Source organism: Poecilia reticulata, linkage group LG19 (assembly GCF_000633615.1).
Source record: "Poecilia reticulata strain Guanapo linkage group LG19, Guppy_female_1.0+MT, whole genome shotgun sequence".
Taxonomy (NCBI): domain Eukaryota; kingdom Metazoa; phylum Chordata; class Actinopteri; order Cyprinodontiformes; family Poeciliidae; genus Poecilia; species Poecilia reticulata.
In genome coordinates this window covers 1,312,166-1,323,078 of record NC_024349.1, presented here as the reverse complement: position 1 = coordinate 1,323,078, position 10,913 = coordinate 1,312,166, and the positions used below count along the sequence as shown (strand labels likewise).

Sequence of the window (10,913 nt, the reverse complement as noted above, 5' to 3'; positions counted from 1 at the left end):
GGTCCGGGTGGTGAAGGTCCGGATGGTCCGGGTGGTGATGGTCCGGGTGGTGATGGTCCGGGTGGTGATGGTCCGGGCGGTGAAGGTCCGGGCGGTGAAGGTCCGGGTGGTATCTCCATCTTCCTGGTTTTAGTCAGAACTCCAGCAGCAGCGTTCTGGATCAGCTGCAGCCGGAGGATTTAGTTTATTTTCGTCGGACCTGTACCGACGCTGTTGCAGTAATAAATGCGACGCATGGATGAGTTTCTCTGGATGTTTCAGTCCTTTAATCCTGAAATGTTCTCCGGGTGTCAGAAGGCCGATTTTGTAACCGTCTTTATGTGGCTCTGAAGGTTCCGGTTCTCTGGTTTCCAGTGTTTTGATCTCAACTAAATGTTCAGAAGGTTTAGTTTAAGTCTCTGTTCCCAGAGACTTCATAATTCATTTGTTGTTTATTTATTTTGCGTATTTAAAATGTCTTCCACTTCCAGTGTTAAATGTTCATTGGAATTTAAAGTTTATTGATTTGTGAGAATATCATCATTATGTTGCTGGAAAATTGTTTCAAAACAACAACAATATTATTATTTATCAGAATAACTTCTGGGACATTTTATCGTCAGTAGAATTTATTGTTGCAGATTTTGTTGGTCATCCATTCTTTTCTATTTTGTTGGCCAATTTTTTAAAACTATTGACTTGTGGTCAACGGCCAAACAAAATAATTTCAAGGGCCACAAATGGCCCCTGGACCACACTTTGGGCACCCTTCCAGATGACGTCTTTGGTTCTGGCTGGTAGGACTCCGGTTCTGTTCTGGATCTCAGGATAAAATCTGGTTCATTTTTCTAAAATGTTTTTGTTCTGGCAGATTATTTCACTTATAACTAGTTACTTTTTTCATCTAAATTATTATTATTATTATTATTATTATTAGCTCCTATTTGTTACGGAAAAGTTACTTATCAGTTAGTTTGGTCTTAAATTAAGTGAAAAGATGTTTGCAGCAGAAACTAGATTTAAAATACTTCAACGTTTAGTTTTTTCCGTGTTTATTTCCAAAATGAAGTTAGAAAAACTTCACCTTGAAAATACTTTGAACTTAGAAACTTTATGTAATGTTTTAATCCAATCAGGAAATTATAAAAGTGCTTGAACTGTGCAGGACAAACATCATGATATTAGCCTGTCATATCAGTCAATATCAATAATTATTGATTAGTTTTTGTCTTAAATATCTGACGTACTCCGAGCTGTTTGTATTTTTAAAGTTTTGAGGCAAAGTGGGGGAACTTGAAACCGATTCAGGCCCAGTTGGCAGGTCGTTGCTAGGTAACCGAGATTTGGGGGAACTTGAAACTGCCTATTACCCAGCAGGTTGCCAGGCAACCAGAGAGGGAGCCAGTCGGTTGATTTCACCAGCCTGGAATATTCTACGTTTTGAACATTAGCTGCTTTATCTACTGATATTGATCTTGTTTCTATCACCCTCTATATTATTGATTATTATTGACTTATTGTCCAGAACTGATCAAATTAAATGTAGTTCTGATTGATTTTCTCTGTAATTTCTTTCTTTTCAGCCAAAACAGAGTAGAATATGAGAAAAGAGTTCGAGCACAGGCCAAGAAGTACTCTCCGTCGTAAGAGGCGCCGGCTCGGCCCGGCCCGGCCCGGAGCCGCCGTGGCTGAAGGAACGGGTTTAAGGAGAAGCGCCCCCCACCCTCCCCGCCCGGCCTCCATGAATGTGCCCCTCTCACACCGGGACTCGCTTACAGACTCGTATTTAAACTCCACATTCTGTGCCATCCGTTCTCCCTTCGCCTGTCCGTTTGGTTCTGACCCGCCGGGCGGCGCGGCGCCGGGAGGGGACGCTCGTTTCTTTTTAAACGTTGTCTAATGTGGTGCAAGGGACGCAGCTTCGGTTTCTCCATCAACTCCACGCGAGCCGTCTGTCATCCATGTTCATGGAAGTAAAAGTCTTTCTTTTTTTTTTCTTTTTTTTTGCTCTTTTACAGGGTCTCTTCCTTTATTTTGTTTTCCATAAATTTAATGTAAAAATCTGCTTATTTCATTGTCAGTATTTGATCTGCTGTATAATGAATGGCACTTTTATACTGTTGTATCCCACTAGTGTCTCTAGATGGTCCAGTCTAATTTTCTTTCCCAGGTTTTTCTATTCAGCATGCTGTAATATACGATAGATCTGCTGCCTTGGCTTTTTGTTATTCAGAGTGTTGCTATGGGATACATAAAAATGGCCGCAGTAACTGAGGCAGGTAGGCTTACTTCTGTACTTTAAGGTTATATGGTGCTTTGTTCATGTATGTGTTTGCTTAATAAAACTTTCTATAAAACCTTCAAGTTGTTTATTACTTTATTCAAGCAATCAAAATTTTATTGGTGCCATAAAATCATACATTAACAAAAGCTGTGAGAAAACATGAAATAAAACGTGTAGAGTAAGTTTACAAATCCCCAAAAAGCTTAAATGTTTTTATTTTACCTCATTAAAACCATAAACTTTGTTTTCACTTCAACCCTGAAAGCAAAATCTGCAGTGAAACATGGTGGTGGCAGCATCATGCTGAGTGGATGGGAAGATAGCTAGAGCTAATGCCGTGTACAAATGCGGTCACCATGGTGACCGCGTTCCGGTTAACGAAGTCGGGTTTCCAATATGGCGGCGCCCAGGTAGACGTTCGTGTTGGTGCGTACAAACATTTTGCTTCACTTTCAACAACCGTAACTTAATTTGTTCAGGTTAGTTTCAGGTCCTGCATGAAACACTTTAAATATGTTTCTGCCTCATCTTACTGCTGCTGAGCCAAGCAGCCGCCATATTTCTTGCTTTCTTTCCTGACTTTCTACTACTCTCCCATTTGTTTTATTTCAGTTATTAAAGGGGCAGTGCCATGTGTTTTCTAGGTATATAGTGTCATTTTACAGCATAAATAACTTTAAGTTGTTATAAAAAATGCTTTATATATCAAATATGACTCAAGAAATTTGACTTCCTAATTTAACACCTTGAATTTGGGCCTCTGTCTCTTTAAGAACTGCTCTTTCTGAAGCTCCGCCTTCAGGAAGTCATCCCAATATGGCTCCTCTATTAATGTTTCTACCAGTTGCTCTGAGCAGCAGCTCCTGTATTGAGCTAGTCTGAAGGAGCTGAGTGGGGGAGGAGCTGCGATTTAAAGGCGGGGCTAGGTCCTCCCAGGCGTTTTGAACAGCTGAATGGTTGCCATGGAGATGAATGGATTTCTCAAACATGTATGAAATTTTTTTTTTTTTTCTAAATCACCTTGAGATTACATTTGTTGTGAATCGGTGCTAGGTAAATAAACTCAATTAAATTTAGTAGATGTGATCCTAATCACCATGACAACAAAGAAATTACGATCGCTTTCTGTTGCATCCATGTAGGTTTTGATTTAAAAATGATAGTTTTGTCCTAATTTATTTTTGAATCGTTACGGGGCCGTAAGATATCAGTCCTGGACTGTAAATGGCCCTCGCACCCCACTTTGAATATGTGTCAGAACAGCCTAGTCAAAGTTCATATGTAAATCTAATTGAGAATCTTTGAGAACTAAGAGTTGCTCTGCAGTGTGTGTGCATGGTTGTGTGTCTCTGTGTTGCCCTGCGACAGACTGGCGACCTGTCCAGGCGACCTGTCCAGGTGACCTGTCCAGGTGACCCCGCCTCTCACCTGGAACGTTACCTGGAGAGGCACCAGCACCTCCTGACCCCACTGAGGGACAAGGGTGTCAAGAAGATGGATGGATGGATGGATGGATGGATGGATGGGTGGATGGAGTTGCTCTGCAGTCATTTTGACCGGACTGAAGCGTTTTTACAGTGACTACCTGGAGTCGCCCCCTGCAGGCGCTCAGCTGCAGCTGCAGGTCTGGTTATGAGTGGATGCACCACAGGATGCCATGAAGCTGAAGTGAATATTTTTCAGGGTTTTGCTTATGGAGCTGACAAACTGCTGGGTTTATGCCTCCATCCCACCCTCGGAGAAGCGCGGGTGGGCCTTCAGGTCTCCATGGCAACCCGCCGCGGCGCAGCCGGCCTGCTGCAGGCAGCTGAGGGTGCAGTACTCGTTGCAGTACCAGGACGACTCCTTCTCCAGGGAGGTGTCGCTGCAGAGCCAGCAGCCGGAGTCCTGCGCCGGGCTGCAGGACCGGCAGTAGCCGCTCAGGCTGCGCACCGACAGGCGCTGGTCCAGCGGCGGGGCCGCGCAGCCGCAGACCGACTCCCGCATGCTCAGGACGTCCACTGATGACGACATGTTGCTGTAGGCCCGGTTCTCCATGAAGTGCTGCTGGAACTGCGCCGGGTACTGGTCGAACTGGAAGTCCTGGACCGGCATGCACTCCACCAGGCTGTCGACCTGCAGCGCCTCCTCTGGTTTCAGCACGTCGGCCGCGTTTTCCTGCGTGAGCACCCAGCTCTGCCGGACGGTAAGGAGCTCGATTCATTTTGTACACTTCTGATTAATCGATTAATCGTCAAAATAATTTGTTATTCCAAAGATTAATCTATTGTTCTAAAAATTGCTCTCCAGAATAATAGCTTATTCTTTCAGTTATTCAGATTAATCGATTATTCTTTCAAATATTCTGATGATTGATTGATTAATGTCAGAACAATCAATTATTCTTTTAATTATTCTGATGACTAATCAAATAGTCAGAATAATAGGTTATTTTTCTATTATTCTGCTGATTAATTGGCACATTCTGCAAATTCTTTATTTAATGGCTTAAGCTTCCTTTGTAGAAAACTAAAAATAAATTTTAAAACCCAAATAAATAAATTATATTTCCCTTTTTAAATAAGAAAATAAACATTGCATAAAATAAAATAACAGCATTTCCTCTAGTGAGTTCTCGCTCGTTTAATAATGAAATGATTCTTCTGACATCAACATGAGAAAAGATCTGGACTGAACATTAATTCATGTTAAATCCAAAATCTATATTTTTGTCGAGTTTTGCCTTAATTGCGGCTTTGATTATGTTGTCTTTTATCTTTAAACAGCAAGTATTTGAATAATTGGTTAATCACAACTAATTGGATGAATTATCCACAGAACAAAGATGCTTAAAAGACAATTTCACCATTAAAAGGAACTGAAACAAGCAGCAGAAACAGTTTATCGGCGGAGGCTGCAGGCTCTGGATTACCTTAAAGTCTCCCTGGCAGTCTTTGTACAGGCTGTGGAAATACGGAGCAGGAGTTGGGATGAAGGTGCTGCGCTTCCACCTGGGTCAAAATGTTCCGTTTTTAGATTTTTAAAAATGACATTTTTAATCATTCTGAACGAGGAGAGCCTTACTTCCTGACTGAACCGTAGCAAACCAGCACCAGAGCCACCAGAGCACATAACAGGCCGAACGTCACCGGCAGGTTGAAAATGAATCCGTTTCCCTTAAAAGCTGCAGAAACACAAGAAAGCCCATAAAAACCAACCGACAGGAACGTTTCTGCTCTGCGGTCTTTATTTAATCTGACCATCAGCGGCCGGCTCCGTCCTCCACTGAGCCGCAGAGGACCAGTCGCTCCACTGGCCCTGGTAGTGGCCCTGGTTTGGACTAGACCGCACTTGTGCAGCGTAGTCGGTGCCGGGCTCAAAGTGCTCGTCTTCCACAGAGTGTGATGTGCTGCTGATGGTGATGTTATGAGCTTCTAGCTAAAAAAACAAGCAGGCGAGAAGAATCCAGTCATCCTGCAGATCCCAAACATCAGATTTCACCGAAATGAGAGGATGAATAGAACCTGGAGGAAACGTTTGGACCCAACGGGGTTCCGTACATCAACACTGGACACAGATTATAGCTGTAAAACTTTATTGAGAATCAGATTATTATTAAATATGATTTAAATTTTTTTTTCAGAAAAGCTTCATTAAAATATGTTGAATTGTTTAAAATTTAAGTTTTAAAGGAAATGCGTTTTGTAAGGAATAATCTTCATTGTTTGATTTTTGTGTTGCCATAGTTACAATCTGAAGCTACGACGAGTTTAACTTTTTCTTCGGCTTGTTGGACGATATGGCTGAAAAACGTATCGCGATATAAGCGTTTCATATCAGTTTATCAATAATTATTATTATTATTATTTTTTTTGTTTATATTATCAGAAATACTGATGAACTTTCCTGTTTTTTCCAGTTTTCAATCCATTTTGCTTTTTCATTTTTCAGCAGTTATGAAACACGGCGGGGAAACCCGAAACTGCTCCAGTTACTGAGCAGGCCGTTGCTAGGTAACCGGAGTTTGGGGGAACTTGAAACTGCTTCTTACCCAGCCGGTTGTTGCTAGGCAACCAAAGAATGAGTGCGTTAGTTGATTTACCAACCTGGAATGTTCTATGTATTAAATATTCTATCAGACATATTTTCTATTGATATCGATCATGTGTCTATCGTGATACATATTGTTATTGATGTATTGTCTCAGTAATTAATAACTAATAATGGCWGATTGATTTCAGGCCCAGATGATGATGATCTCACCCGGTGTTTGTCGGCCATCTTGTGGATCTGCAGCTGATACGTCAGGCTTTCTCTCAGTCCCATTCTGGAGAAACGCTCATAGGTGCTTTTCCAGGTGAAGCGGAGTCGGGTGGAGTTGTGGCTGACCTCCAGGCAGCAGGGGGCGCTGGGCTTGACTGACGGTGGAAACAGAGCGGGTTTAACCTGAGCTGTCACAGGTATGTTGACCTTTCACTTAGGACAGCCAATAATGATTATTCTACCAATTATTCTGACTATTAATTGATTAATCTGATAAAAAAATTGGTACATTCTGTAGATTTTTCATTAAATCACTGAAGCCTTTTTATAAATTGCATTAAAAGATGTGAATAAATAATTTAAGCAAGAAAATAAACAATAAAAATTGTGTTTATTAGGAGATTTTTTAAAATAATTGTTATCATTTGATGAGTTTCTGGGTTCCAAAAGTAAAAAAACATCTGAGAAAATTTTTTGATTAATCTCAGAAATTTCTAGAAAAAAAACTAGAGAATCAAAAACTTTTTAAATACTAAAATTTCCATTTTTTTTCTTTTGTGCAAATCATCAACTTTTCAGACTTAAAGGTTTCAATGGGTTTTTTTCTTGAAAATTTCAGATTTTATTTCTGACAAATGTTCAACTTTTCAAACTCAAAAATAATATTTTTTTCCAGAAGGTTTCTGAGATTAATTTTGAGTTTTCTTCTCATAAAATTCAGACTTTGGCATCAGAATTTTTGTAGAAATAAACTCAGAAATTTCCAGGGTTTTTTTTCTTGCAGTTTCCACTTTTGGATCTCAGGAATTTTCACCTTTTTTCAATAAAATTTCTGAGATTAATCTAAAATTTTCACAGTTTTTTTGGGAGAATTAAAAAAAAAAACCTGTCTTCAGTGTCTCTAATACGCCGTAGTTTATTCCTGTTCTGCTTTGTGCTGCTCTGTCATAAACGACCCCAGTAAAATCGAAAAGGTTTGGTGTTGCGATAAAACGAGTGAAAATAATCCCGACTTACTGTGTAACTCCGGCTCATAATCTTCCTTCAGTAACTCACAGGTTTTGTTGTGGTTTTCACACAAAGAAATCTCAAACTCTTCATCGTCTGAAAATGTTCCCGTTTCGTTGTAGGGCGTCAGGGATCTGTCGAGCGAACAGAAGAAGCCGGCCGTCGTGTTTTTCAGCAGACATTTATACTCTGTTCTGTGGAGGAAGAAACCAAAATGTAATGGCCGCCGTTGCTACGGGCAACAGGCTGTTTAATCCGCCTTACTGGTCCAAATCGGCGACGACTTTCAGCCAGTAGGTTTGGTCGCTGGCTGCTGGTGAGGCGTTCAGGGAACAGTTGAGGGTGAACAGATAATTGTTCACACAATCCAGATTATAATCTGTGTCTGGAAAAGATGGCAGATGTGAATTTTGATTAGTTTCAGTTAATCTCAGTGATCTTAATCCCATCCAGACATTTCTGGAACGTTCCTGAGTTTATTCTCCTTTCATTAACTTAAAATAAACAACCAGTTGTCAGCAGGTAAAAATGCTGATTTCTGATTTTTAATGTGTGAAATTAATCTGTCTGCTGTCATTTGGAGGTTTAATTTGAAATTAAATAATTTGTTTGGACTTAAAATTGCATCAAAAGTTTTCTATAGAAGAAAAAAAGGAAAAAAACATTTACTTGAAAAATAAGTAAATATCTTATTAAATAATTCATAATATTTGAGAGGAAGAACAAAACAAACAATAAAAGCGAATATTGCCTGCAAAGTATCTTTTTTATTATTATTATATTTAGTAAACAAAACTCCACAACTAAAATAAGACAAGTTATAATTAGTTTCCTACTAATATACATTTACACACATTTACAACTAATTATTTTTTCATCAATACTTAGGAATTATTGACTCAAGATGAAAAGTTATCTGTAATTTAATTTATTTTATTTGTATGAAGACATTTCCACTAGAAACTGGACTAGAATTACTTGGTAAGATTTAGTGTTTTTCAGTGCAGAGCGAATATAAGGAAGACGATAAATGTTAGCTTCAGCGCTAACACGACTTCTGCTGTGCGTATTAATGCATGTTCAGGCATGTCGGGTGTGTAAAATATCACAATTTGAATCGTTTTCAGAGGAAGTTTTAAGTGGATTTTAACTTTTATAACTCGGTTCACTGTTGCTGAAACTGACGGACAGGAAGTAAAGTTTTCGCTCCATTTCTTTAAGTTCTTTAGTTTTAAGCTTTTTTGTCTCATGTTTCAGATCTTTAAGCAACATCTGAAGCTCTGCAGGCCTCACTGCCTCAGCACAGGTCAAAGGTCATGACTTTACAACATTGTGAATCTGCTGTTTTTAGTCACTCAGTTTATTTTTTTTATGATGTGAAACTCAGTCAGTTTGGTTGTTGATTTAAAGTGACACAAACAAAATAAATCCAGTAAATACTTTTTCAAATGGTGCCAAAACGTCAGTAAAATACCAGAAACATGATTTCATCACCATTTCCTTCTCACCTTCTGTTTGTTTCAGTTTCTGACGTCAGACGCAGAAACGCTGAGAGGATTTTAGAGCCGTTGTAACCGAGCGATTTATTAATAATTTCTGGGTTGAGTTTGTTTTTGTTTCAGCTGCGCGTCGTTATCTTTGACTGAAATAGACCAAAGTGTTTTATTCTGCCTGACCGAGGCGTCAGACGTGTGAAAAGTCAGACGCTGAGAGACGTTCGCAGCCGCTGCTCAGAAGAAATAATACCAGATCAAACTTATTAAAGCCAGCAGGAGCCATTTACAGCCACAGATTCAGAGTTTTTACTAAGATTCTCTTCGTTTGAAGAGGAAACAACAACTAAAGTGCAAAAAAAAAAGACTTAATCCAAGAATATTTGGCCTAATTTCTGGTGCAAATATCTTGAAATAAAACAAAAACTACTTAAAAAATTAAGTTTCCCCAATTAAAGCAGCTTGTTTTATCTGACATTACAAAAAGTTTCAAAGTTCAGGGGTTTTGCAAGTTACTTGTAAGTTAATTTTGTTTATTTTTATTGTGCTGAGATGTTTGCAGTAGATACTAGACTAACATTACTTGGTAAGACTTTGTGTTTTTGCAGTGCTGATAAGGAAGACTGTGAGCGTCAGCTTCTAAAACGGTCTCCGCTGCGCGTATTAATACTTTTTGAAGTGAATTTAGTGTGTGAAATATTTTTAAAAATAAGCTAAAAGCATTTTAAATTAGTAATTACTTAGAACTGATCAAAAGGTTCCAGTTCCACTGGCAGATTATTTCATTTTTTACAGTGGAAAAACATTTTTAAAGTGTAATTATCTGCCAGTGTTACTGCAGCTATCACTGAGGAATTACTGACTTAAAGCAAACTAATATTTCTCCATTTTGTCTTATTGAAGATACTTAGAAACTAGATCAGAAATACTTTTTAAAATTTGTGTTTTTAGCAGAAAACAGTTCATTAGTTTCTCATAAAACATGAAATCAAAATTTTAAAGCTTTAAAACTTTGATCTGCTGAAGCTAATGAAGTTTTTCTGTTGGTAGTAAACAGAGTGAAACCTGCGGCCGGGTCTCCTAGCAACCAGGTGGAGCGGAGGAGAGTCAGGATCAGCAGCTTCATCCTGAGAGGAGGCCGGCGCTCCATCATCATCATCATCATCATCAGCCGCCGCCGCTGGCTGAGATCTCTGCGCTCTCTGAGGTTTCAGCAGCAGCTTTAAAGCAGACAGAAAGAGGCGGGATCCGTTTCTCACCAATCGCCTGCTTCACTCAAAGAAGATGTTGTTTGTTTTGTTGTTTGATTCTAAAAGCAGCTGAAGTGTAAAATAAGTTGAACAGCAAAGCCTGACTTCATCAGTGAACATCCAGGCCGCTGGGTTTCTGTCGTTAGATGAATGTTTGTGAATCGTGGATGCTCGTGCTGGTGGGACTGTACGGAGGGTTTCATGCCATATTCACCATGTGGTGAGGCTGGTTTTGATCACTGCGCTGATAAACATGCAGAGATGAAACCAAACGTGTCACGACAGACGTTACAGTCTGAAGAAGCGAACAGCCAGCGCTGAGCGTCGTTTCACTTTCAGCTGGAGGAAACTGTAAAAACTTAACAGGTTTAATCACAGAAACTGATTTTCTGCTAGAAAACGTAACTTTGTTTCAGAACGCACCGATCTGCTGTTTTCACTTCTGATACCGATACCGATATCTGAGGTTTACTACCGGCCGATCTGATAAAAAAAAAAAACAGCTGATGTGACTTAAAACTTTTTCTTTTTAAACACAAACAGATGAACTGAATCATAAATTTATTTTATAACTGCAGCAGTTCAGCACTGAAACATGGAGAATCAACTTTAATCTGTTCAGTCGGAATAACAGCCAGTGGAAATGAATAGAACAAA

The 10,913-nt window shown here is 39.5% G+C and overlaps 2 protein-coding genes and 1 long non-coding RNA gene across 5 annotated transcripts in view; 2 read left to right on the top strand and 1 right to left on the bottom strand.

Moving 5' to 3' along the window:
* The window catches only part of LOC103481064 (SUMO-conjugating enzyme UBC9-B), a 5,697-nt gene extending 3,354 nt beyond the window's left edge, over positions 1-2,343 (top strand). For both annotated transcript variants that reach the window (XM_008436321.2, XM_008436320.2), the window contains exon 7: positions 1,563-2,343. In XM_008436321.2, coding sequence (XP_008434543.1) covers positions 1,563-1,626 — 64 coding nt within the window. In that variant the 3' untranslated portion in view covers positions 1,627-2,343. The remainder of the gene's footprint in view (positions 1-1,562) is intronic.
* A 1,419-nt stretch (positions 2,344-3,762) lies between these two features.
* On the bottom strand, positions 3,763-10,198 carry LOC103481062 (interleukin-21 receptor). Of its 2 annotated transcripts, XM_008436319.2 has the most exons (8): positions 10,072-10,198; positions 7,778-7,898; positions 7,523-7,707; positions 6,506-6,660; positions 5,503-5,680; positions 5,327-5,426; positions 5,175-5,253; positions 3,895-4,438 (listed from the first exon to the last, which is right to left on the bottom strand). In XM_008436319.2, exons 1-8 carry the CDS (start codon positions 10,172-10,174, stop codon positions 3,980-3,982), a joined length of 1,380 nt encoding a protein of 459 aa, XP_008434541.1. In that variant the 5' UTR covers positions 10,175-10,198; the 3' UTR covers positions 3,895-3,979. The 2 variants fall into 2 exon arrangements, with proteins under 2 accessions (XP_017166359.1, XP_008434541.1); XM_017310870.1 differs by lacking the exons at positions 5,175-5,253; positions 5,327-5,426; positions 5,503-5,680 and having other exon boundaries at positions 3,763-4,448; positions 6,473-6,660.
* LOC108167286 (uncharacterized) lies at positions 4,366-10,143 on the top strand. The gene is made up of 3 exons (XR_001777646.1): positions 4,366-4,448; positions 6,600-6,702; positions 10,057-10,143. It is a non-coding gene; the product is annotated as an uncharacterized LOC108167286 (long non-coding RNA).
* Positions 10,199-10,913: the final 715 nt, after the last annotated feature.

Bases quoted from the DNA above. Each gene is read 5' to 3' on its own strand.
- LOC103481062 (XM_008436319.2), bottom strand. From the start codon at position 10,174: ATGATGATGATGATGATGATGGAGCGCCGGCCTCCTCTCAGGATGAAG. The intron at 7,899-10,071 runs GTTTCACTCTGT...CATCTTTTCCAG, and splicing joins GCTAGGAGACCCGGCCGCAG to ACACAGATTATAATCTGGAT. The intron at 6,661-7,522 runs GTAAGTCGGGAT...TTCCACCGTCAG, and splicing joins TTATGAGCCGGAGTTACACA to TCAAGCCCAGCGCCCCCTGC.